This window comes from Yarrowia lipolytica, chromosome 1E (genome assembly GCF_001761485.1).
Source record: "Yarrowia lipolytica chromosome 1E, complete sequence".
Taxonomy (NCBI): Eukaryota; Fungi; Ascomycota; class Dipodascomycetes; order Dipodascales; genus Yarrowia; species Yarrowia lipolytica.
Genome location: NC_090774.1, coordinates 3,765,663 through 3,788,608, shown reverse-complemented (window position 1 = coordinate 3,788,608; position 22,946 = coordinate 3,765,663). Strand labels below are relative to the sequence as shown.

General features: G+C 49.7%; 12 protein-coding genes and 1 pseudogene across 12 annotated transcripts; 5 read left to right on the top strand and 8 right to left on the bottom strand.

Annotated features, from left to right (window-relative positions):
- Positions 1-13: 13 nt before the first annotated feature.
- Positions 14-667, top strand: YALI1_E37886g (60S ribosomal protein uL1; the record flags this gene model as incomplete). Its single annotated transcript, XM_504660.3, has 1 exon — positions 14-667. The coding sequence occupies one exon, from the start codon at positions 14-16 to the stop codon at positions 665-667; it is 654 nt and encodes a 217-aa protein (XP_504660.1).
- Positions 668-2,245: 1,578 nt separating this feature from the next.
- Positions 2,246-4,018, top strand: YALI1_E37863g (uncharacterized protein; the record flags this gene model as incomplete). Its single annotated transcript, XM_504659.3, has 1 exon — positions 2,246-4,018. The coding sequence occupies one exon, from the start codon at positions 2,246-2,248 to the stop codon at positions 4,016-4,018; it is 1,773 nt and encodes a 590-aa protein (XP_504659.3).
- A 183-nt stretch (positions 4,019-4,201) lies between these two features.
- On the bottom strand, positions 4,202-5,560 carry YALI1_E37830g (uncharacterized protein; the record flags this gene model as incomplete). Its single annotated transcript, XM_504658.3, has 1 exon — positions 4,202-5,560. One exon carries the CDS (start codon positions 5,558-5,560, stop codon positions 4,202-4,204), a length of 1,359 nt encoding a protein of 452 aa, XP_504658.1.
- A 608-nt stretch (positions 5,561-6,168) lies between these two features.
- YALI1_E37812g (uncharacterized protein) lies at positions 6,169-7,359 on the bottom strand (the record flags this gene model as incomplete). Its single annotated transcript, XM_504657.3, has 1 exon — positions 6,169-7,359. The coding sequence occupies one exon, from the start codon at positions 7,357-7,359 to the stop codon at positions 6,169-6,171; it is 1,191 nt and encodes a 396-aa protein (XP_504657.3).
- A 1,124-nt stretch (positions 7,360-8,483) lies between these two features.
- YALI1_E37796g (uncharacterized protein) lies at positions 8,484-8,990 on the bottom strand (the record flags this gene model as incomplete). The annotated part of the gene is made up of 2 exons (XM_068283177.1): positions 8,484-8,928; positions 8,977-8,990. The coding sequence occupies 2 exons, from the start codon at positions 8,988-8,990 to the stop codon at positions 8,484-8,486; spliced, it is 459 nt and encodes a 152-aa protein (XP_068139278.1).
- Positions 8,991-9,398: 408 nt separating this feature from the next.
- YALI1_E37792g (uncharacterized protein) lies at positions 9,399-10,436 on the top strand (the record flags this gene model as incomplete). The annotated part of the gene is made up of 1 exon (XM_504656.1): positions 9,399-10,436. The coding sequence occupies one exon, from the start codon at positions 9,399-9,401 to the stop codon at positions 10,434-10,436; it is 1,038 nt and encodes a 345-aa protein (XP_504656.1).
- A 342-nt stretch (positions 10,437-10,778) lies between these two features.
- YALI1_E37764g (uncharacterized protein) lies at positions 10,779-12,226 on the bottom strand (the record flags this gene model as incomplete). The annotated part of the gene is made up of 2 exons (XM_504655.1): positions 10,779-12,124; positions 12,190-12,226. The coding sequence occupies 2 exons, from the start codon at positions 12,224-12,226 to the stop codon at positions 10,779-10,781; spliced, it is 1,383 nt and encodes a 460-aa protein (XP_504655.1).
- A 271-nt stretch (positions 12,227-12,497) lies between these two features.
- YALI1_E37749g (uncharacterized protein) lies at positions 12,498-13,682 on the bottom strand (the record flags this gene model as incomplete). The annotated part of the gene is made up of 1 exon (XM_504654.3): positions 12,498-13,682. One exon carries the CDS (start codon positions 13,680-13,682, stop codon positions 12,498-12,500), a length of 1,185 nt encoding a protein of 394 aa, XP_504654.3.
- Positions 13,683-14,161: 479 nt separating this feature from the next.
- Positions 14,162-16,231, bottom strand: YALI1_E37724g (uncharacterized protein; the record flags this gene model as incomplete). The annotated part of the gene is made up of 1 exon (XM_504653.3): positions 14,162-16,231. The coding sequence occupies one exon, from the start codon at positions 16,229-16,231 to the stop codon at positions 14,162-14,164; it is 2,070 nt and encodes a 689-aa protein (XP_504653.1).
- A 369-nt stretch (positions 16,232-16,600) lies between these two features.
- Positions 16,601-16,980, bottom strand: YALI1_E37716g (Compare to YALI0E31772g, Misc non-coding, no similarity; annotated as a pseudogene).
- A 2,789-nt stretch (positions 16,981-19,769) lies between these two features.
- YALI1_E37687g (uncharacterized protein) lies at positions 19,770-20,059 on the top strand (the record flags this gene model as incomplete). Its single annotated transcript, XM_068283176.1, has 2 exons — positions 19,770-19,796; positions 19,847-20,059. 2 exons carry the CDS (start codon positions 19,770-19,772, stop codon positions 20,057-20,059), a joined length of 240 nt encoding a protein of 79 aa, XP_068139277.1.
- A 327-nt stretch (positions 20,060-20,386) lies between these two features.
- On the bottom strand, positions 20,387-20,736 carry YALI1_E37678g (uncharacterized protein; the record flags this gene model as incomplete). The annotated part of the gene is made up of 2 exons (XM_068283175.1): positions 20,387-20,554; positions 20,602-20,736. The coding sequence occupies 2 exons, from the start codon at positions 20,734-20,736 to the stop codon at positions 20,387-20,389; spliced, it is 303 nt and encodes a 100-aa protein (XP_068139276.1).
- A 912-nt stretch (positions 20,737-21,648) lies between these two features.
- YALI1_E37669g (uncharacterized protein) lies at positions 21,649-22,299 on the top strand (the record flags this gene model as incomplete). The annotated part of the gene is made up of 1 exon (XM_068283174.1): positions 21,649-22,299. One exon carries the CDS (start codon positions 21,649-21,651, stop codon positions 22,297-22,299), a length of 651 nt encoding a protein of 216 aa, XP_068139275.1.
- Positions 22,300-22,946: the final 647 nt, after the last annotated feature.

Sequence of the window (22,946 nt, the reverse complement as noted above, 5' to 3'; positions counted from 1 at the left end):
AACATCTACAAAAATGTCCTCTAAGATTACCGTCGCCGGCGTCCGTGGCAACGTCCAGAAGCTGCTCGAGCAGTCCGAGACCAAGAAGCGAAACTTCCTCGAGACCGTTGAGCTCCAGATTGGTCTCAAGAACTACGACTCCCAGCGAGACAAGCGTTTCTCTGGAACCATCAAGCTCCCCAAGGTCCCCCGACCTAACATGACCATCTGTGTCTTTGGTGATGCTCTCGATGTCGACCGAGCCAAGTCCGTTGGTGTTGATGCTATGTCCGTTGAGGATCTCAAGAAGCTCAACAAGAACAAGAAGCTCATCAAGAAGCTCGCCAAGAAGTACAACGCCTTCATTGCCTCCGAGGCTCTGATCAAGCAGGTTCCCCGACTTCTCGGACCCCAGCTCTCCAAGGCTGGTAAGTTCCCCACCCCCGTTTCCCACAACGAGGACCTCCACACCAAGGTCAACGATGTGCGATCCACCGTCAAGTTCCAGCTTAAGAAGGTTCTCTGCATGGCCGTCGCTGTTGGCCACGTCGAGATGACCGAGGACGAGCTCACCACCCAGATCATGATGGCCGCCAACTTCCTTGTCTCTCTTCTTAAGAAGCACTGGCAGAACATTGGCTCTCTGGTCATCAAGTCTACCATGGGCCCCCCCTTCCGACTCTACTAAGTTATTCACTTATCTTGGAAAAGTTCTAAAAGTATGTTAATGCATCAAACAACAAAAACAAGCCGTTAAAGCGTCAGCTGGCATGACGACTGTATTGTACGAGTAGTGATATGTATGTAATCTTTTAGAGTGAGGCACATGAACAATGGAATACAGAGAGTAGTCTCGAACCTGGATCTGGTATCGGTTGAATGTCGAGCTCAAACAAATAATGTCTCGTGAAATGTCGAGATCCAAGTTATGTGCTGTTGTAATTATAGGTTAGACTGGTTCAGAGAATACCTGATGGTCATATACTGTAGCATTGATCTACTGAATCTGTACTTATATCCAAACGAGTCGCAATGTTCCTTCAATGTTCAAGACTTGAAAAGGTGGTAGTACACTCTACCATACCTAGGGAGCCTTGGTGTTGGCAATGCATCGCAAGTGGTGCCGGTGCCAGCACTGTACAAGTAGGAGATGCAAGTATGACAAGCGTGTACAAGTACATTGTACGGCTTACAGGTGCTGGTTCAAATGATGCAGAATCCCCAATTTCAGGAAATTTTGAAGTGCAAACACCAATATATGTTTCTATAGGGCAACTCTGGTATGTACAAGTATGCCATTTCCATATTGATCTCATAATACAAGTACACCACATGTACAGTAAGGCATTTGTTGAAGAACAAATAACACTTGAAATCGCACAAAAACACACTGGTGCGTTTCAACCGTTGGGAACCCATCTTTTTATTCGTACAGACAACCCAGCACACTCTTGGTCCGCTCGATCTGTACCTTCATCTATAAATAGGCACGAATGTCACTCTCACCCCGACAGCTTTCCGGGACAGGACAAGAGATGTAACATGAGACAAGGAAATATGAGAGGCTGAAGCCCAATTTTTCGACACATTCCACATGCCCAGAGTGCTTTTGAAACGTCTGGAGTAGAATTTTGCCTCGGATATATGTTTGTACAGAATGCAACAGAAGATGCAGTTCCATAAATAGATTCCCCAGGCTATGCATCTTGGAATACTTATTGGAGTGTGTAAACGTACACAATGTGATCTTGGAAATCAGTAGATCTGTGTAGGTAGTTTACCGATCTCCATTGCCAAAGCTCGCCAGTTGTACGAATCTCGCGTTTGCTCGTCCCACATTACGAGCGGCTGAGTCCTACGAGTGCGTCTGGCAAGCAAGATTACAGACAGAGCAGTACATACAAGGACACATGCCATAGTCAGCGTAGACATATTAGGCGCTCTCAGGAAGTGGTGCCATCAGAAACATTCAAAGAAACTCGAAACCTCTTGTTTTTACCCTCACACACTTCTATTTTTAATCTTCTGGCTTTGATTCATTGCACATCTCCGAAACATTGCCGGTACCGGTACTAGTACATACGATACTATCACCAGTGCCGTATGAAACTTTCCCCATGCACTGTAGATCGCGACTTTAGAAACACACTTGTTGACGAACAACGACTTAGCCGCATACCACCTGGGGCTGTGTCGACACAGACTTGCCCCCTACCCGAATACCAAATACCAAATACCACTTTTGCTCGTTATATAAAGATCCTGGATGATGTCTGAAAAACACCAACATCATCTTGAGACAATGATCTCCATCGGAACAGTGGGTGGAATCTACGGAACCCGTGAAAAGAGACTACATGCCTATAGAACCCATATGCTGTTGACTGCTGCTATCGCCATTGGACTTTTTTGCCTCTACACTCTGTCCAATGCTCTTTCGTCTCCCGTGATCTCCCACAGCAGAGACCAGCTGGGGGTCAGAGAGTACCCCAAAGTGCCGAACTCCGGTATTTGTGACCCACAGTTTCCCGCTCACCAAATGGACCACGTGACAATTGACGAGCTGGATTCGACATTGAACCTCACCGACCGTCTCGACTCGTTGCTGGCCAAGAGCAGCTACAACAAGGGCAACTACTCGATCTCCATTTTTGGCCGGCAAAACGTGCTGTATGAGCGATACTCCAACAAGACCAACAGCGACAGCATTTACCGAATTGCGTCCATCACCAAAGTGTTCACTGACCTGGCTACCTTGATTCTTCGACAAAACCTCTCGCTCAGTCTTGACGATGATGTGAGAAGATACATTCCTCTGAATCTCTCCGAAGAGTTCTCCAATGAGCGGGTATCATTGCGATCCCTGGGTTCTCATACCTCTGGATTCCCCGGTACCATTGCCAATATTTTCAGCGACATTTACTGGGACGACAAAGAAGGCGTCCTTCAAACCCCTATTGACAACTCCACCTGTGACAGCTTCACGACAATGTGTCGCATGGAAGACATTTTGGCCCAGTTTGAGAACTCGCACATGACTTCCATTCCCAACTCGTTCCCCGAATACTTCAATGAAGCCTTTGGACTTCTAGGAGAGGTTCTGTCTAGAGTCGACCCCAAGGAACGGTCCTACGACGACATTGTCATCCAGGAGATCCTTGAGCCGCTCAGAATGAATTCTTCTTTCTTCGACTTGCCTCACGACCTCGAACAAAGGGGAGTCTACGACCCCGTGGGTATGTTCAATCTGGATATCCAGAGTATGAGAGCCGCTGGGGGTCTCTATTCTACTGCGACAGACATGACCAGGTTCATTCAGGGGACTATGCTTGGAACGGCTCATCTTTTGTCTAAATCTGAGTTAGCAGAATGGTTCCAACCCGTCGTTGCGCTTCCTAATGGCGATGAAATTGGGTTCCCCTGGGAAACGGTGTCTGTCTCTCTAGGACGACGAACTACCAAGGTGTACACCAAGGGAGGATCCCTTGGACATCTTTCTCTGTCGTTTGCAATTCCTGAAGTTGGACTAGGAGGCATCATCATGACTTCTGAGATTCCCGACTACGCCAAAATTGCTGCAGAGATAGCCAACGAGGTAACCCAGGTCGGAATCAAGTACCTGGCTGGACTTTCTGAAAAATACACTGGCACTTACGAGGGTTATAACAGCCACGGTAACAAGATCGTCATCTCAATCGAGGTTAACGCACAGTCCCTATACGTCACCAGGGCATATATTGGCGGTTATGATCTTCTCAAGGAGCAAAACACCTCCAGTGTTGGTCTTCAACCTACAGGACACGACGACCGCTTCCTCATTTCCAAAACCACAAAAGGATGCTTAGCGTGGGAGGCTAGAGAAAGAGCCACTAGTAATTACCAGGGTCTGGATGTGCTTGTATGGAATGACGGAGAGTGGTTATTGCCTGCTTTCAACACAACTCTGAAGAAGACCAATCCTGTCGTCAACTCTGCCTGGGTTGATCTTGGTAAGAAGATTGTTCTACCTAACCCCATCACTGGTTTGTTTGATGAATAGCATATAACAAGACATATGCTTAGAAGAAAGAGAACTGTAGACGTGGTACTGTTGTGGTGCTAAGTTTCTCTAGTTGATGGTTACTAGGGGAGTAGAGTAGCTCTATAGTTAGAGTACATAATAGCTAATATACATTGATTATGAGGGTATGAATTCATCACGTTAGTTAATACTGTCATTATATTAGTTGAGTCGTCTTCCAACCTCAACAAAATACTCCCGGAACTGCGTCTGCAGCTTCTCGGCTTCTTCACGGGCCATCTTCAACTGGGCCTCGTACCTGTCTCGTTCTGTAGCCATATCGTTTTCTAACTCAGCCAGTCGTTTCTGAGCAGTGTTATTCTGCTGAACCACCAGTGCTCGCTCGGCATCCAGAGTGCCAATCTGTCGACGTAGCTCCTCCATACGTCTACTGGTCTGCCGATCACTCTCAGACATGTCCTGCTGGATTCTGGCAATCTTGGACTCTGCAGCCTCGATTTCCTGCTGAAGAACATCTCTTCGGCCTTCCGCTTGCCTCGAATTAATGCCCACATGTTCCAGCAGCTCCTTTTGGGTTGTAATCTTCCTTACAGCCTTGGAATGGGCCTCCTGCTCGTCGCTGAGTTTCTGGAAAGCCGATAGACACGACGAAACGTCCACCTGGAAGTCCTTGAACGAGTCCACCGACAAATCGAGCTTCTGGACACGCTCCCCAAGCATTCGTCGTACAGTTTCTCGTTCCTTTACCCGCTTGGACAGCTCCACCACTTCCTCCTGCAGATTCTTGGGATTGTCCACAACATAGCTGTTCAGACGAGCCACCTCCTCTTGCAGTGACTCCATAAGTTGATGCTTGTGCCTCAGACGGTTCACCACCACCCGCAGCTCGGCCTTGTTTCTCTCTCTCTCGTCGTTGAGTTGCAGGTTCTGATCATGAAGTCGTTTGAGCTCAGACTTCCTACTGTCGTTGATCCGGTGTTGCTCCACCAGATCCTGGTCCGGGGTATCTCCTATGAGCGCAATGAGCTCGACTTTGCGTCTCAGCTTCTCTTCCTGGTTCTTGAGACGCATGGTTCTTGCCTCTTCCTCCTCATTCAGCTCCTCCGACATTTTCTCGTACCATTTTTCTCTGATTTCTCGGAACCGCGCGTAGTTGATGATGGCCGAAAGCTGCACCCGTAGTCGCTCCGGAGAGGGTTTCAAAATGTCCGAAATGTTGTAGTCCGTCACTCCAGAGGCCACGAACAGATCGTAAAGCGGCTTCTGCAGTGCAAACAGCATCCGTGCGTCCTCCTGGGTCTCGGGATGCTCTGTTCCAGCTGCACACGCAGCCAAAGCAGGAGCCATACTTTCTCTGTTGATACCTAGAAGAGAGGTGGCGATCTGGGCGTACATGGACTGTACAAACTTGCTAGTGGGCCGCAAAAGCTCCTCCTCGGTGACCATACAGTCCAGACCGGGCAAGCACTGGACGATTTCGTCTATCGGCAGTGTTGGAAACGCAGCATGGGTGTTTCTCGTCCTCACCTGTTTCTTGGGAGTGTATGCCATGTGTGACATGGCGTGGTTGTCTCTTGTTTGCAGTATTGTGGTAGTGGTAGCGGCGGCGGCAGCGCTGGCGGGACTCGTGATATAGCTTGTGGCAGCTCGTAGTGGCTCGTGGTAGCTTGGTGTTCAGTTTCAGCAGTTATATAGGACGTTGCCTCCTTTTGTCTCGTGGTGTTGTTATGATGCACGCGTGAAATATGCGCGTCCCAATCTGGTGTCGCTAGTCTAAATAAAGCTAAACGGAGAAAGCAGGGCTGTTTCTTGACCAAAGCTTAACCCGAGCGAGCATCTCTACTTAGCCACAATCAACCAACGGTGTAAATAAATGGTAAATACGATCCGCAGGGGCGGAACCTAATAAATCGTCAAGGCCGTGCGACCCTCTTCACGGCTAAAAGTGGATATAAACTGGATATACATGGTCAAAAGTGGTCGAAACCTATCCCCTGATCAAAATACTGTATCATAAACTCCTATAGATCAACCACAACTACACCCACCACGGTTAGGCTCGTGGTTCTACTAGTGGACGACTCGTTTGGCTCGTCATCCATACACATCATCATCGTTCTCTATATATAAATAAGTGTTAGCACAAAACAAAAGCCCGGCTTGGTGTCTTAATGGGGCCGCTGGGCAGACTCCAGGAACGCAATTCGGCTCTCGGTCACGTGGATGCGTTCCTCAAGAGACCAGATTCGCGACTCCAGGGTCTTGACCAGCGCCAGAAGATGCTCTTCGGTCGAGCCAGGCGCGCCAGAGGCCGCGGGGTAGGGCAGCATGGTGCCTCGGCCGTGAGGAGGGGGAGGAGCCTGTGCGGAGTGGTGGCTGGGCACGTACATCTGAGGAGGAGGAAGGTGGGAGACGTGACGAGTGGAAGTAACAGGGGCAGGGACTCCGCCTCCGCCGGGAGCGCCAAACGAAGGTGGGCTCTTGTTCTGATAAGGCGAGATGGATCGCTTCTTAGCAGGGGGAGGAGACGACGAATCAGGAGCAGGATGGCTGTGAGTGTGAGCGTGAGTATTAGATTGCTGCTGTTGAGAAGGCTGCTGAGGAGTGGGAGTAGGGGCAGCAGAGGGAGCCGGAGCTAGAAGAGGACCTCCCTGGGCGGGAGACGGCTGAGTGGACTGCTGGTGTTGCTGCTGCTGGGGCTGCTGAAGGGCCTGAGAGTTAGCCTGGACGGGGGTGTTCAGACCCTTGGGCTGCAATGGCTGGTAGCCCTGGAAGTCTCGCTCATCGACATTAATACCAGTGCAAGTACCAGAGCCCTTCATGTGTCTGACAAGGGCGTCACCACGGGCAAACTTTCGGCCACACTTTTCACAGTTGTAGGGCTTCTCTCCAGTGTGCAGTTTCACGTGACGCTTGAGGTCGTGGAGACGTCGGAACTTGGAGTTGCAGGTTTCACACGTGAACGGCTTTTCGTGCGAGTGTGTCAGCAGATGCGACTTGAGGTTGTGGTGTCGGGTGAAGGTGTGTTCACACAGAGGGCATACAAACTTGCCCTTTTCCTCATCGTCGGCAGCACCGGTGTTGGTGGCATCGTCGGTCGTAATGTTGGCCGCGGTGGAGGGCTCTGTAGAGGCCGCGGGGTTGTTACCAATGGCGGTCTCTGGGTTGGAAGCCGTTTCATTCTCAGACTTGTTGTGGATAGGCTTGACTGTGGCGGGAGGGGCTGAAGGGGCGGAATTTGCGGGAGTAAATCGGTCCTGTTCTCGAGTGACGGGAGAGGTGTTGGTGCCTGTGGAGGACATGGAGGGCGAGCCTTGCGGCGTCAGCGCCGTGGCTATGGACATGGTGGCAGCGCTCATGTTGTGGGTATAGATATTTATTGGTTTGCGAGTGTGAATTGGTGTGGGCAGACCTGTGGGTATATATTTGCACTTTTTTAGTTTGTGGCTTGAGGTGCACAAACGTGGCTAGTGCTTGGGGGAGAGGTTAGGGTAAAAAACCAGATTTGGGCGCAACCGCAATCACGTGAGATGTCGACACAAAGGCGTTGCTAACCCAAACAAGCAAATCCGCAAACTCAAAAGCTTATTTATGCTGCCGCAATGGAGGCTGATATGCATGTGGCGGAGGGCAAAGGGGCGCAAGACTCAGGGAGGTGACAAAGGCTTTTTGTGGACAGCCAATAGTTTGGCAGTATTAGAGGGAGATTTTGGGACGCGATAAAAAAAAAGCCGTGAAAAAACGGGCCTTCCGAGAGCTCGTTCAGGACAGCTTCACCCTCTCTCCGGTCCCCACCTCCAGACAGCCACACCCCAAGAGAAACAACCTAGAATTTTAGCTTTGGCGCCTTTTGCGCCCTTCCATCATTCTGCCGTCTTTGTGTCTCTTCTTCTGTGGCTAAATACCCACCTCGAGTCCCGCACGCCACAATAATCGGAGCACCAAGTGGATAGAGTTTGTGAGGGTCGATGAGTGTACCACTTGTCTGTTAGTTAGGGGACGACGCCACTATTGCGTCAGTGAGCGGCAATCCTCCACATCTCGCAACGTCACATTCTTTGCTTCTCGCCCCCCCGCCAGAGCATGTTATTCACTTTAAAACTGTGGCGACCGTGCTCTATCCACCTTCTCCACTTCCGAAAGCCCTTCTACGGCTAAATCCGATGCCGCCTACAGGTGAGCGAATACCGCCACACTATGGGGCCACTACATTACATGAAAAGCTGAGGGGAGTGCAGTCCTTGCAGATGAGCTGCACACCAATCAGCCCGGTCGCCAGGCCAACTTGCACCAGACAACCCCGGTCTCCAAAGGCAGGCTGTCTTTGCGGACCTGGGATTTCCCCGGCAAGTTTGAGCCGGTCTTGGTGGTCCTTGTCTGCGGCGCAAAAGAGTTGCCAAAATATGCACCTAGTCCTGTGCGAGCATAAAATATGAGCTCTCAGCGTTCCCCCGACCATGGCTTATGTCGTACACTAAGGAGTTTAAGGTGTCGCGTCACGAAGGAGAAAAAAAACAGACGGCAAAACAGAGGTAAAAAAGAGGCATAAAAGAGACAGAGAGACGGCAAGAGACGGCGAGACGGCAAAGGAAACGGCAAGAGACGGCAAAATTAGACACTGAAAAAAAAAGACGCGGCGGCGACTACAGTACAAAGATAGTACGTATACAGTTGTAAACGGCTTTACGCAAGGCACTTGATTGATCAAAGTGGCTGAAGAAGAAAAAATTACCAGGCCGATCCGGAAAAGTGCAAAGAACAGGAAGAAAATAAAGAAAAGAAAAAAAACCCCGAAGTCACGTGATGAGGGAATAGATGACGGAGGTTCAAGTAGTGTATGGTACAACAAGTATTTGTACGAGAGTGCACAAGAACAGAAAGGTGTATATGGACCTCGTTTGGATAGGTACTGTAGCAGTGCGAGCACACTCTGGTATCAAGATCGCTTACTAGCTTTCGATTGGTCATTGTTCTACATACGAGTACTCATAGACTTCGACCTCTGGTTGGGTGGATCCCGGTAAAAGTACCGGTTTGTACTAGTAGGAGGACAATACTTGTTTTTTTTGTACGGTATTTGTACCGATCTTGCACTTGTACCTACTATTAATGTACATAAAGTAGCCAGCGTGAGGTCTCCGCAAACTCCCAGCTCAATCTGCACTCAGGCTTATCATGTTCATGCGTGGTGAACCTTGTGATCAAGTTTGATATTGAGATCAGATCAATGCAGGGTTAAGAAGGCTTGGTCATTAACAACAACGTCGGGAACCGCTCGAGACCCATCACCACGCAACAGGGACACGCACAGATCACAGTCTCGTCTCGCACCAAAAAGAAGCACAAAAAAAATAATCCATCCACGACAACCACACACCCTGCGACTATTTATTGAAAGATGCTGTCGAGGCTGGTTCCACAGACTTTGCTGAAACGAGCGTTTGGAGACGAGGGCGACAAGGTGGTGCCCCAGACCAACGGCTCACAGTACAAACGACGCAAACAAGACTCCATTCCGAAAACGGCCTCCGACATCAGCGACTCGATTCTGCAGTGGAACTCGCCGGCCGACTCGGATCGGCCCTCCCTGCATCCCAAAGACGGACTGTTGCTTGCAAGTCTCAACCCCATCACGGCACCCTTGAGCTACCAGGTGTGCAAGCACTGCGAGCGGCCCATCATCGGCGACACCAACGTGCACCTACAGCGATGCGCCGTCTACCAGGTGAGCCGGATTCAAAAGGAGCGGGACACCAGCTCGTCTGCAAACACAACCAAGGTGTCCAAACGATCAGCCAACACCCCAACCTCTAAGGATACAAAGGAAGTCAAGGAGATCAAAACCAAGAAAGAAAAGGCCGAAAAGGCACCCCCAGCTCCCCGACGAAGTAAACCTCGAGAGGCCAAATCCAAAACATCCACAAAGGGCAAAGTTGTGGATGTCGACAAACAGTGCGGAGTGCCCCTGCCAAATGGAGGACTTTGCGCACGCTCACTAACATGCAAAACACACGCCATGGGTGCAAAAAGAGCTGTCCAGGGAAGATCGGCTCCTTACGATGCTCTACTGGCCGACCTCCAACGACGTAATCAGCTTAAACTACAGCAAAAACGAGACGGCTTAGAAGAGGAGGAGGAATCCAGTGAACCCGTGGACCCCGAAACAGAGGTCAAAATGGTGCTTGAAGCCGTACAGAGATCCACACCGGTGCCGCTCGAGAGAAAAGTCCTGATGCCTGCTCGTATTTCTAACGGCTTTTTTCGAATGAGAGAAATGCTGGCAGGTGCCCTTATCAACAACCCAGTCGCTGACCCTACACACCAACGATCGGCTGCTGCCATCGGAGGACTCATTGGTCAAGCTACAGCTTTCTACGCCGGAGACCCTGGGCAGCTGTATCATCTCAAACCACAGTACGAAACCAAGAAAAAATAACACCGTGGCTTCTGCCTTCAAACAAAATCGCATTTCCTGGACACATCCAATAACATCACCAGACTCAACTATCAACTCTCAGCATCGCATCCGAACGAAAATCATCGCACGAACGACTCACACAATCATAAAATATCGTTGTGCAAGGGTACCTGGTGTACATACAGCACATCCGAGTAATTGAACTCGTATACAGCCAAGTATCCTCCCTTCTCTCATAATCACGTACGCATATATATCTTCCTAATTGAACATCGGTACTGGTTGTCTTAATGAATGTACGCTCTTAACTAAATACTGTAACTCCCTCCACTATGTTTATATATGATAATAAGGATATGATCAGGGCCAAATGGCCAGCAGGACAATAGACAAAGTCAAGGTCATAAGTACGCTGTACCACATGCCAAGACGAATGTAGTCCCATCCCACGTTCTCGGTGGGAGCCTTCTTTCGAACCTCCTCCATAGCCTCCTCCAGCTCACTGGCCATGGTGTCCTGCGAAAATCGGTTCACCCAATTGACACACTCTGTCTGAAGCACAGCATAGTCAGATGCATTCATATGAACCACCTTATCAATCACAGGAGCCCATAGTTCGCTCTTGCCCTCAACTGTCCATCCCACATTGTCCTTGACGGTCTCAAGAGGTCCTCCCGAGTTGGTGGCCAACACAGGCGTCTTCCACAGCATACCCTCCAGAGGCACGATGCCAAAGTGCTCATTTTGAGGTGTGTATAGCAGAAGCTTGGAGATGTGAAGAAGAGTGTTTTTGAACGAGTTAGACGCCGAAGGGAAGAAGATGACGTCGTTCTTGAAGATGGACGTCCAGACGGCAGCAGGGGTGTCCTTTTCCAACAGCTTGGCGTACTTATCAGCGGTGATAGAGATGTGTGACAGCTTGAGCTTCTCACAGGCCAGGATGAGTTCCTGGAGATACTCAACGTTCTCATTAACTCTGAAATCATAGCCTCCAGCCACAGCCAGTTTGAGGTTGGACGATTTCTTCTGGGCTTCCCCAAATGCCTCAATAGCCAGCAATATGTTCTTCTTGCGCTCAAACCGGTTGATGGACAGCAAGAAGGTGTACTGGGAGGCAGCTGTGATCATGTCTCTGTCGAGACCCTGCTGCTGCTCCTTGATGTCTGTGTCGACGCAAGGGTAGATCACCAGAGGGTTCTTGGTGGCAGGGAAAGTCTTTTCGAACATGTCCTTTGTGAAATGAGAGTTGACGACCAGTCGGTCGGCCGAGGCGGTGGTGATTTCCTCGAACTTGTCAAAGGGGTATCGGTAGGCCTTCTTGACCAGCGACATTTGGTTTCTGTTCTGCACCAGCAGCTGATCAGGGAAATGGCCGTAGAAAAGGACTCGAGCCTTGGGGAACCACAGCTTGAGCAAGGGAACACATGCACTCAGCTGGTCCACGACAAACACGTCCACCTTGCTTCCCGGGCCCTTCTTCAGCTCGTAGGCCAGGTGCAGTTGCCGAAAAGTGGCGCAAAAGATTGCAAACTTGCCCTTGATGGTGTGGGGGCAGATGGTGTCGCCCAGCACGGTCACCTTGAGCAGGCCGTCACGGACCTCATCAAAGCAGTGGCTCTTGTTGCAGTACGACGTGTAGATGTCGACTTCATGGCCCAGGTTCTGCAGACCCACTGCTGCGTCAACAACCCATCGTTCAGCTCCGCCTCGGTTAGTTCAACTTCAAATCAGACAAGAAAAAACGTCGGTCACGCCCGCAGTATATACTCACCAATTCCCAGATCAGGGTGAATAAATGCTACTCTCATTGCAGTCGTTTTTTGTGGTGTGAGAGAGCCAGTATTTGCGGTTCAGTGGTGTGTTTGTGTGTGTCGTGTTGCATGTACGAGTACCTGAGACTGGGAGATGGGCGTGCACCTCACATGCACTTCAACCTTCGGATATATCGGAGATTATTAGGGTCCTTGTTTGTTAGAAATTAACCGACCTGTTTAGCCGGATACGAAAAGTCGGATATGTGTCTTCCATTTGTCACTCTATCTAAATTAAATATATATTTATATACAACTGGTCATGTGGCTAACCAAAAAGATGACCCCACATGTCCTTGACCCGCCACTTGGGCAGCTCCTTCTCCCGAATCACCTTGCGTTCATACAGCTGTGGCGGCTTCTTTTTCTCTGCTGTTATCTCGCGAATCACCTCCTGCCGAATCGCCTTGTCCACATCGCTGTAGACGCACTTGAGAATGTCCTCGAAGCTAAGATAGCCCCGTCTGGCCGGTTGAGGGGCCTGTAGGTTATAGGACCGGATGCTAGAGTTCAGGCCCTCCAGGGCGGTTTCATGGTACTTTAATGCGTTCTGTTCCCAGCTGGGGTCGCCATTTTCGTAGCTGTGTTTGTCGAGAGACCCTAGAACGTCCTCTAGACGCTTCGACTTGCGCACGACGGAATGTACAACATGTCGAATGAAGGACACACGCATATCGGAGATAAGCCTGTCAGTTTTGACGCCTAACTTAGTCTGGCGCTCGATCCACGGTGGCAAAATGTTTTGTCGTTTGAGCATCGAGTTGAGAAAGTACTCGGTGTCGTCGATCATGGGGTTGGAGCTGTGCTTGAGGTCTAGAGGCACGCCACGCTTGATACCATCAAACTGACCTCGTTTTCGGGCGTCTTCGATACGCTGATCGGCAATGCTCTGGATTCCACTGAGAATAACAGGACCATTGAGCGTGCCCATGGAGTCCAACGCTCGTCTCCTTGTAGCAGACATCTCCTCGTCCTTGACAGGTTTCGTGCCGGTCACCTTGTCCATGGTGTAGTCCAGCGACTGGTCACGTGCTCCAGATAGTCGAGCGGATACGGATACCTTTGGAGCTCGTTTGGGAAGCGGAACACCTTGGCCGCTCCTCACAGCCTGGCCTCCCAGTGGCTTATGTGCGTCTTCTAACATTCGAAGCACTCCTTGTTCAAACCCTTCTTCTCCCGTCCACGGAACGGTTTCGGCATTGAGGCGGTCTTGTTTCGAGGCGTAGGAAGGCATCTTGGAGTAGGCAATGTGGCGAGGGTACTTTTTGTGGAACTCATCTTCGTCTCGTTTGTTCTGTTCCTTGACTTGGTTGAAGTTCAATGCCTGAACAACCTCCTCTCCGTTCTCGTCGAAAATCTTGCCAGCGTGCGGATCTTCCTTCGAGGGCCGGGCGTTTTCGGCTAGAGCGGCCAGCCGGCCCTTCATGGACCTTAGCGAACGTGTTGGTAACATGTAGAAGAGTTCATCAGTCTGGTTGGCCTTCAATATGCACTCTGATTTGAAGCATGCCAGGCGAAAAGTTAATTGGAGATAGCAAGTAGGATGATTCTGACAACGAGAACGCTGAAAATGCAGCTTCGAGGTTAGTTATAAACGTCCATTGCAAATGGGATGGTGTTGCTATACTTGATTGAAAGTCCAGTTTGTCAGGCAACTCTTTCCAAGTTCGTAATTGTGATTTCCATGGGACATTGTATCATTTCAAATTACTTGATCATTAAATATTTTGTTGACTTTATTGTTGACTTTCGAGCATAGTAACAAGCCGTTCTACTGTAGCTGTCCCCATTCCACTCAAAATCCTTAATAACCCGATTAATTATTTATATCCTTTTTTAAATGTCAGCCGGACTCTCTCTGAATCCGACTTTAGTCCGTCTAGATGTATTCTATGATACAATCACCTACTGCTTCTCATCCGTTCACCTCCTTTACACCTCAACCACCTTACCTCGTCGATGTCTGACATCAGCAGGGTTGAAACCAGCCTCCTCAGCGCCGTACTGAGCCCAGTGGGGAGTGGCAGAGGTGTAGTCCTCAGGTCCAAACTCTTGACCGGCCTCCAGCATATCGAAGAACTTGTCATAGTTGATATGGGTGTGCCACTCGCCGTCAATGTAGAACCGCTTCTGGGCAATAAGAACACAGCACGAGTGGGCATGCTCGGCAGCGATGCCATACTCGAGACCCTCGTTGGCTACAGCCTCGTTGAGCTGCTCCACAAAGTCCAGGACCTCGTGGTAGTAAGGCACATTCTTCATAGTCAGAGGGTTGCCCTTGGAAGTTCCGCAGTAGGTCATTCCCTTGACCTCAATGAAGCAGGGCATGGCCTTGGCAACCATCTTGGCGTAGTTCTCAACCTCCTCGGCGTTAAAACCCTTGACCAGGGTGAGTCGGAATACGGTTCGCTGGTTTCGCTTTTCCCGCAGAATCGACAGACACTCCTGCAGACGCTCCCAGAAGTCTCGGTTCAGAGGTCGGTCCACGGCCTTGAGCGACTCCTTGGTGGCAGCGTCGATAGACACGTACAACTGGGTCACCTGGTTCATGGCAGCCAGCTCTTTGGGGTGCTGGGCATTGCAGACCAGGAACGACGAGATTCGCTTCTCATGCAACATGCCAACAAACTCGTTAATGTGAGGGTAGAAGATGGGCTCGCCAACCAGAGATAGAGCACAATGCTTGACTCGGAAAGCCTCGGCGAACCGCTCAGCAGAGACTCCAGGAACTCCTCGAAGCATCTTGATCTTCTGGTAGTGGCCAGCAAGAGCCCCGTCGATGATTTCCTTGGGAGGATCAACCTGCCATCTCCAGGTGGTTCCAACAGGGTTAGTTCCGTGTCTCCAGCAGAAGACACACTTGTTGGAACACGACAGAGAAGGAGTGGTCTCCATACACAGGTGACTTTTGATACCGTAGAAGGCAAACTTGTAACAGGAGCCTCGGCCTCGAAGAGCAGACTTGGTCCATCGACAGATCTTGACGCCGGAATGGGATCCGACAATGGTGTAGCCCTGCTTGGTCAGAGCCTTGTAGGTGGGGGAGTCCTTGGCAACCATTTCCTTGGCAGAACAAGAATCGGCCTCCATGATATCCTTGGCCGACTTTCGCTTGGGCTTGCTGGAGCCAATAATCTTGCCCATATCTTCAACATCAACAATACCGTCCTTGGAGTCTTCCTCCTCTTCCTCGTCATCAGAACAAATATCGTCGGCCTCAGGAACAACTCCATCGGCTAGGGCGTCCACAAAATGCTCTCTCCACTCCACCATGTTGGTCTCAAAATCGGTTTTGACACATCCGTTGCCCAGGGGGTTGAGACGTCGAGCGCCCAGCTTGGCCAAACCTCGATCCACCTCCTTGGCCTGGTAACAGAACTTTTCGGGCCAGCTCTCCTTGTCTCCAACTCCAAAAACAGAGAAACAGACCTTGCTGAGGGGTCTACTGTCGATTCGAAAATCGTTGTAAGTCTCCTTGATGGCGTCCAGGAAGTAGTCCAGAGGACTCTCGGTCTCATAAGAAGGAACAATGAAACAGTAGACAGATCCAGCCTTGGAGCTGACAAAGTACTCGTCAAGATCGTCGATATAGTCCACGTTCAGAAGAATGGGCTCCTTTTTAGTCTGGGTAGAAAGATACTCAAACAACTGCTGAGCATATCGCTCTGTGGATCCAGTCAGAGTGGAGTAAAAGACATAGACCTGAGAAGACAGGGACACAGACAGCTTTTTGGGGCCCTTTCCAAAGGTCTTGGGGACTCGCTTGGGCTTGGAAGAAACCACCGAAGAAGACGTGGTGAAATCCACAGCCATGGGGGGCTTTTCATCCAGAGCTCTGGAGGAGGTGTTCGTAGTCGTAGTTGCAGCAGACTTCTCCACAGTCTCGTTCTCGGCTTCAACGGGCTTCTTCTCGTCAAACAAGACGATGAAGATGACCAGACCGATGATGGGGATCAGCATCAATCTGGAGCCGTGCCACAAGTCCAGAATTTCATCAAACATGTTGTCGTGTGTTGGACCCGCGTGCTGACGAATAGCGGTTTGAATTTTGTCATGAAAAATCTAGACGGTATGCATAATCAGTCACGTGAGAAAAATCAACCCAAAATGGGAATGTTTGTGGGTTAGGGTTGTGTCATTGGGAAGATTGGAATAAAGTAGGTTTGTGTAATCTACCGTGTTAAGTTTGTGTGGGGTAAAATTAATACTGATCTGGTGGCAATAACCCCAGACGGTGGTGAAATAATACTACAAGTACGGTGGTAGTGTGGTAATTTGGTTATCTATCGAGGGGACTTGGTACGACACTCGAAATAGAGAAATAGATGGATTAATAAATATATACTTGGGCAATCAGGTAACCTGGACTACTTAGATGCCACCGCCGCTTCGATCAACGGTAACATGTCGTTCGTTGTCAACAATTTGGGCCTGGGAGTAAAAGGCCTGTCGGCTGACCCAGTAGAAGGAGACAGCAGTGGCAGCGGCAAGGCCGGCGAGAACGGTGGGCTTCCTGATGTTAGTATGGGAGGATGGATGAGAGGTGGATGAGATGGATGAGATGGACGGGAGGTGATTGATGATTGAGAGTGATTGGAGATGACGAAAGATCTCGAGTGATTGGGCCATCCACCAAAGTCTGGAATTCCACGTTCATCTCACCGTTGTGTCATTTAGACACTGATTTACCTCCAAGGTCAAATTGTGGAGAATTGCGCGCTTCGGGGTACTCACTGGAATCGGGTAAGCATTTTGTGTGTCGTGTGTTGCGTGTGTAGAGTTGAATCTGGGGTGACTGGAGGCAAGAGCCACAGAGAGCAGGCGCTGAGGCCTTTATATATCACCACTTGCTTCCATATCCTTCACACAGTGTCTATAGCCTTTGGGACAATGAAATTAGGACCCCAACACGATTATGTTGAGCAACAGGGCAAAGCTTAAGCTTATTGGGCCTTGTGCAATAATGCCAGTGGGAGCAACGGGGCAATGTAGGGTAAGGGTGGGAGGGAGTTGTTGAGCCTCGCGAGGGCAAGCCAAGCCATGGTGGCCATGGTGGCGACAAGTTGTTGCAGGAAGCGTAGGTAAGCGCTTGGTCGCATGTTGGTCACATCTCCCCCCCATCAACTAGCACATGCCTCGGTCCCTCTTTAGACCAGCTTGTCAAGTCTTGTTACATGATGTAGTGTGGGGCGATTTGCACCTGATTGTCCGATAAGGTAGGTTTCATGCATAGCCATGGGTGTACGAGCGCCCAAGAACAAGAGCCGGGCAGATAGTACCTCCCCCACCATGAAGCTACAGTAAGGGGGGGGGGGGGGGGGGGGAGGGGGAAAAGGCATTTGGCCAAGACATGTTTTGCGGCGGATGGGTCGGAATAAGTCGGCCACCAACAATGGGTGTACGGGATGTCATCTAGTGTTACGCTGTTAAGATTGAATTGTAGCTCAAGGTGCGCTCTGGCGGAGCAGGGGGGATCGACACTCCCATCCCATTGCTGCGACGTTCCCCACCTCCGTAATTTTATCACCTCAAGAGGTGGCAGAGCGACGGCGCGGTGCCGGCCGGGTATCGATCCGGAACTGCTCGGCGGAGCAGCGGAAGAAAACTTGACTCAGAGCAGAGACCGTATTAAGGGGGAAGGTGCATAAATTGGCAGGCAAGGCACAGACAATTGGCACGCGACCAGACTGAGACCCAGACTACCGTTGTAGGCGATAGGCGATATTTTACCCGAGGAAACCGAGGTACAAGTTCCTCCAGGTGCGAGTACAGTACATACAGTAGGACACGAGTACAAGTATGAGCATAGTACCATTTGTGCAGGGATACATGCGATAAGAAGACTGCTTCCCCACAAAAGAACAGTGATCGGCGCGATACATCTATACATATATTAATAATCAGGCCACAAATGTCACACATGCCACACATGCCACAGGTTACGAAGGCCACAAATGCCACAAACGCCACTAGGAAGATCATGTTTCAAAGGTTTCCGATTTGGTCTCTGATTTGGTCTCCGATTTACATGCCTCGGTCTGGTCAACATTCCCGATGAGCTCATGTCTGACAGCAAGACTAGAGGACGTCTAATGACATCAAAGTCTGCTCTCTTCCATAAGTTGGCTCCAAACTCATTCTCAATGGTGCAGGCATCGAGAAAGAGGCATATAATAGTCGCCAGTCGAGTACAAGTACAGCATGGGTACTCGCACGGTACATACCGGCCAATTGCACAGGTCTTTTGCTTTTGGAGACACAACGGAACTTCGGATAAGTGGATGAAGGAATTGGCCAGTAGTGTCTGTGGGATTCAATCGGATCAAAACCGCCTTCTGCACTGATGTGTAGCTACAAGTACACTATAGAGATGTATAGGCACAAGCTCACATCGAGAAAGAGGCCATATTACTACAGTTTGAACGGTAGACACGAAATGTGCGACATTGACCTTCAGTAAGCTGCACTCGGTAGCATTAATAGTGGCTCAGAACGGCCCACGCAGCTGTCTCACCCTGGAATATCCAGTTTTCCCGAAAAGTGCCATTTTCAGGACATGTCGCCAGTTGGTTAATCAAACTGGACAGCGTAGGCGGAGGAGAAGGAGAGATACAGAGGCTTGTCGTCGCAATATAAAAGAACAACACTATTCGAGCTGTCGTCCGTGTGGAATTGAGTCACATGACTGCTTCCATTGGACTCCAGATACTCGTACTCGTACCCGCACCCGCACCCGCACCCGCACCCGCACTCGTACTCGTTCTATTCCTTCCAATCAGACCGGATTCAGGCTGGATCCGACGAAACCAAACCAACCGTTTTTTGGCATACGCTAACATTTACATTTACAGTATATACCCAAACTCCAACCATGGAACGCAGGGAGCTTTTGTTTTATCCGCAGAGGGAACCTACGTTGTGCTTGTACTCGGTCCTCCTTCTGTTCATCTTGTCTCAGATGGGTCATTTCTCGGACCAAAAGAGAATCGGGATTTATATAACAAGACCATCACTGGTGTTACCGAGGCTACTTAGGGCCATATACATTCTTCTCTCTCTGATTTTGTATTTGCCAGCTGTGCGGAGCTGCGATACGGTAACAAAGCTGCGATGCCGGGGGCAGTGCGGGTACAATACATATGCCGTACTGGCAATAAAATACCGTACCGGCACTACTTGTGGTGCCATTTGTTCTGTACTCGTACGTGTCATATTCGTACGGTAATATATGTCGTCTCGTAGTCTTGTCTCGACAACCAACCTGACTTAGTTTCCGCATTGTTGTTAATTATTTCCCCGGCCGTAAATTATCACAATTTAATGTTGCATAATCTCATCTTATCGACATGCTCTCCACATTTCCCCTTGTTTCATGCAACCTACCTCCCCTCTCCCCCAACCTGTGCAAATACGGTACTCATTTCATGTTTCCCCTCCTGGTGATGATCGCCACCTCAACGGATCTGTATAGGTGGCAAACGACGCTTTCAGACGGCCCTCAACAGACAGACATCTAGCAATCGCGGACCCATCTTCAACCATGTTTCTTAGCGAGCAACGACTAGGTGTGCGGTGAAACTATGATACTGGAGGTTGACGACTGCTGTATCTGACAAGACTCTAGGGACGTCAAACTGTCTGTATGGACCGTCCTGGAAGCCCCAACCAGTGCACTGGAAGGTCGCTCTTCCTTTCCCGCATCATCCTGTTGGGTGGCAAACACATGACCGGGTGGCAATACTACACGGCCCGGTGCAGCTGATCATGGGGTGGCGAAGAAGCCAACAATATCAAATGATCTGCAAGTGTTTTTTCTGCACTATCAACTGATCTACAGGTGTTTTGTCTGCACTATCCGCTGATCTACAAGTGTTTTGTCTGCACTATCCGTTGATCTACAAGTGTTTTGTCTGTACTATCAACTAATCTACAAGTATGTTGTCTGCAGTATCGCGTCAATGATAACGACTCCTCCATACTGTCTCTTGTAGGAAGGAACCGGATCGTCCTTCCACTTTTTGGTAGCGACAGCATCGACCTTGGGTCTCGGGCCACCTGGTTGGAAGTGGATTTGATGAGCTCCTTGGGTCGGTCAACAATCAGCCGGGATTGACATTGACAGCCCGGAGCCATCGGTACTGACTCGCTCTTGTATCTCTAACAAAACAAAACGAAACAAAAAGGGCATTGCTCGTACTTACTGTACTCGTACTTGTACTCACCGCTCTTGACAAGCAGTGTCCTTGCCGCATTCGTGACGAACCAGTGACATTGAAAATGAACCGAGATCGTTGAAGCAAACATCTTAGAACCATTTTGACCACTCTTAACATGGCATTTGGATGGAACTTGAAATCAGATCATTCCAGAACCCACGTTTCTGCCTTTAAGTACATGCCATCTATTGCTACAGTACGAGCACTCGTACTCGCACCTCTCACAAGGAGCAAAGACTGTTTACTGTGCTGTACTTCAATGATGTCAATGATGCGATCGCGCCTTCCCATCTAACTATTGACCCCAAGTCCAGTTATACCATCTCAGCAATAGATTACTGAATGTGCTCTTGCTGAGTCAACAGTGGTGAACCAGACACTGACACCTTAGGACCATTGCAACCAGCCTGAAAGATAAAACAAAGGTGAAAATACGACGACGTGAGGCCTGTTTCCGTCACTTGTTGGCCGTTTCTTTTCTTCCTTGTTCTTCATTGTGTTCCTGCGCCAGTACGTGGCTCTCAAACACTCAATGGATATTGGCTGACAAATGAAGAAGGTCCTGAAACGTGCAGAGTCCCGAATGGCTGCTTTGTGGGATCCCATCCCAGACTCGAACAGCCATGCAAGACGTACAGGGAGCGTGTATGATAAGAGCAGGCTCTGGGATATTCAAAAGAAGCAAAACGACCTTGCAGAAGCAAGGACGTCACATATCAGACAATTGAGTCTGTAAAATCAATCTAATCAGTTGATCTTACTTGATCTTACTTCTCTGGGACCTCCTTGAGTGGTTTGCAAGGCAAGTGCCCATACCTTCTTGGAGTCCTAGTTGGGGTTGTAACTACAAGTAGCAATATAGTTCGCATAGCCCCCCGTTAGAAGAGAACATAGACGTTGTTTATGGTACTCGACAATTGCTCATTCTTCTATTACATCCTCTGTCGCATCAAGCAACCACTGCATTCCATTTTCGGAATCTTGTGCAAAGTAACGGGAAGCAGCATGAGGAGAGCACCAGAAGCGGGTAGAAGCCGTCTCCTGGAAGGTTGACGGTTCTGAAACGCGAAATCGGAGCCTTTGACTTTGATTAGGCCGATTAGCTATATATGTACAGCCCTTGCTCGCTATGTGTGGCACAGGGCTCCCGTATAACTAGCGTACCAAGGGATGGAGCTATAAGAGTTAATAGGACGGGTATTTATGGAGTCATTCCGTTTCCGTAGATGCAGCAGCACTCACCAAGGTGCCAATGCGCCCTCAGCAGCGTTTAATACGGACATTACCACCCTCTACGGGTTATTCATGATTGCAATTCCGGATGCGATTAGTAAACCAAACCGGCACGTGAGACAGATCGTCGGTTGGTCATTAGGTGGGCAGGCAGCATCGGGAAGCGACTACTGCAGTCAGAGGAGGCCTTGTTGGATCGAATGCGGTTTGTGCCGTGAAATGTCACCCCATAACCCGCTGAGCACGTACAGCACTCAGCAGAGAATATCCAAACCATCCCTGTACGCTCACCTGACCACCGGTGTGCACACGCCATCCTTCAGAATTGCTTTTATCCCGAGATCTCGCTTATCCTCCACTTTAGTTCAGCCTTGCAGGGTCCACAACGGCCGGCAGTGGCAGTGGCTGCCTCGTACTTTGAGCCACAAAGAGACTCGAGCGGTCCAGCAAACGAAGAGGAGAGGACTCACGGAATTTCGGCCACATTACGTACCGTCCTTCACGCCGAGCTACCGCCCCACGGAGGGTTTGGGTACTCGGAAAACTCCGATCATCTGTATCTCCAAACTGAATATTGTGAGACATGGCTCGAGATGCGTGGCCAACGGGACACACCTGTAACCCAGAGAGGGGGTTGGTTGTCATGCGACGGAAACCCGGCCGACCCAGCCTCATGCCATGTTTTTGTGTTTGTTTGCCCGCACCACGTTTGCTTTTTCGCGGCACCCGCCGTTACCCCGTCAAGGCATATTAAACCTTTGCGAAGCAGCCAACTTTTGCCGTCTCTGGGGAAACGTCACCGGCGATCCCTACTTGCGCTGGAAAGGCAGCAGCTTTGCAATTTACATTGGTGGCATGTTGGCACCGGCAGAGTTTCATATTCAGGGCGCTCTCAGACAAAAGGGTCATTGTAAGGTGGACAAGGGCGACGATAGAAACTGGGGATCATGTGTACTTGTACGCTGTATTCAGCATGGTCTTGGTGAATATGTTTCGGTTCATGCAATCAATAGTGCTGTAAAAAGAACTGCCACAATGGCTATATCGAACGCAATGGACGTATTATACTTGTACCCAGGCCTATGCCCCGTAGCCCTGTATGTACAATACTGCTATTAGAGACTTAATTGCTTTTTTTTTTTTTTTTTTTTTTTTTTTTTTTTTTTTGAAAATTTGATTGTCGAGAAGAGAAATTGGGGTGAAAATCACCTTGGACAATCCAATTTCTATGATTCAAATCAAACCAACACCACCACCACCTATCCACG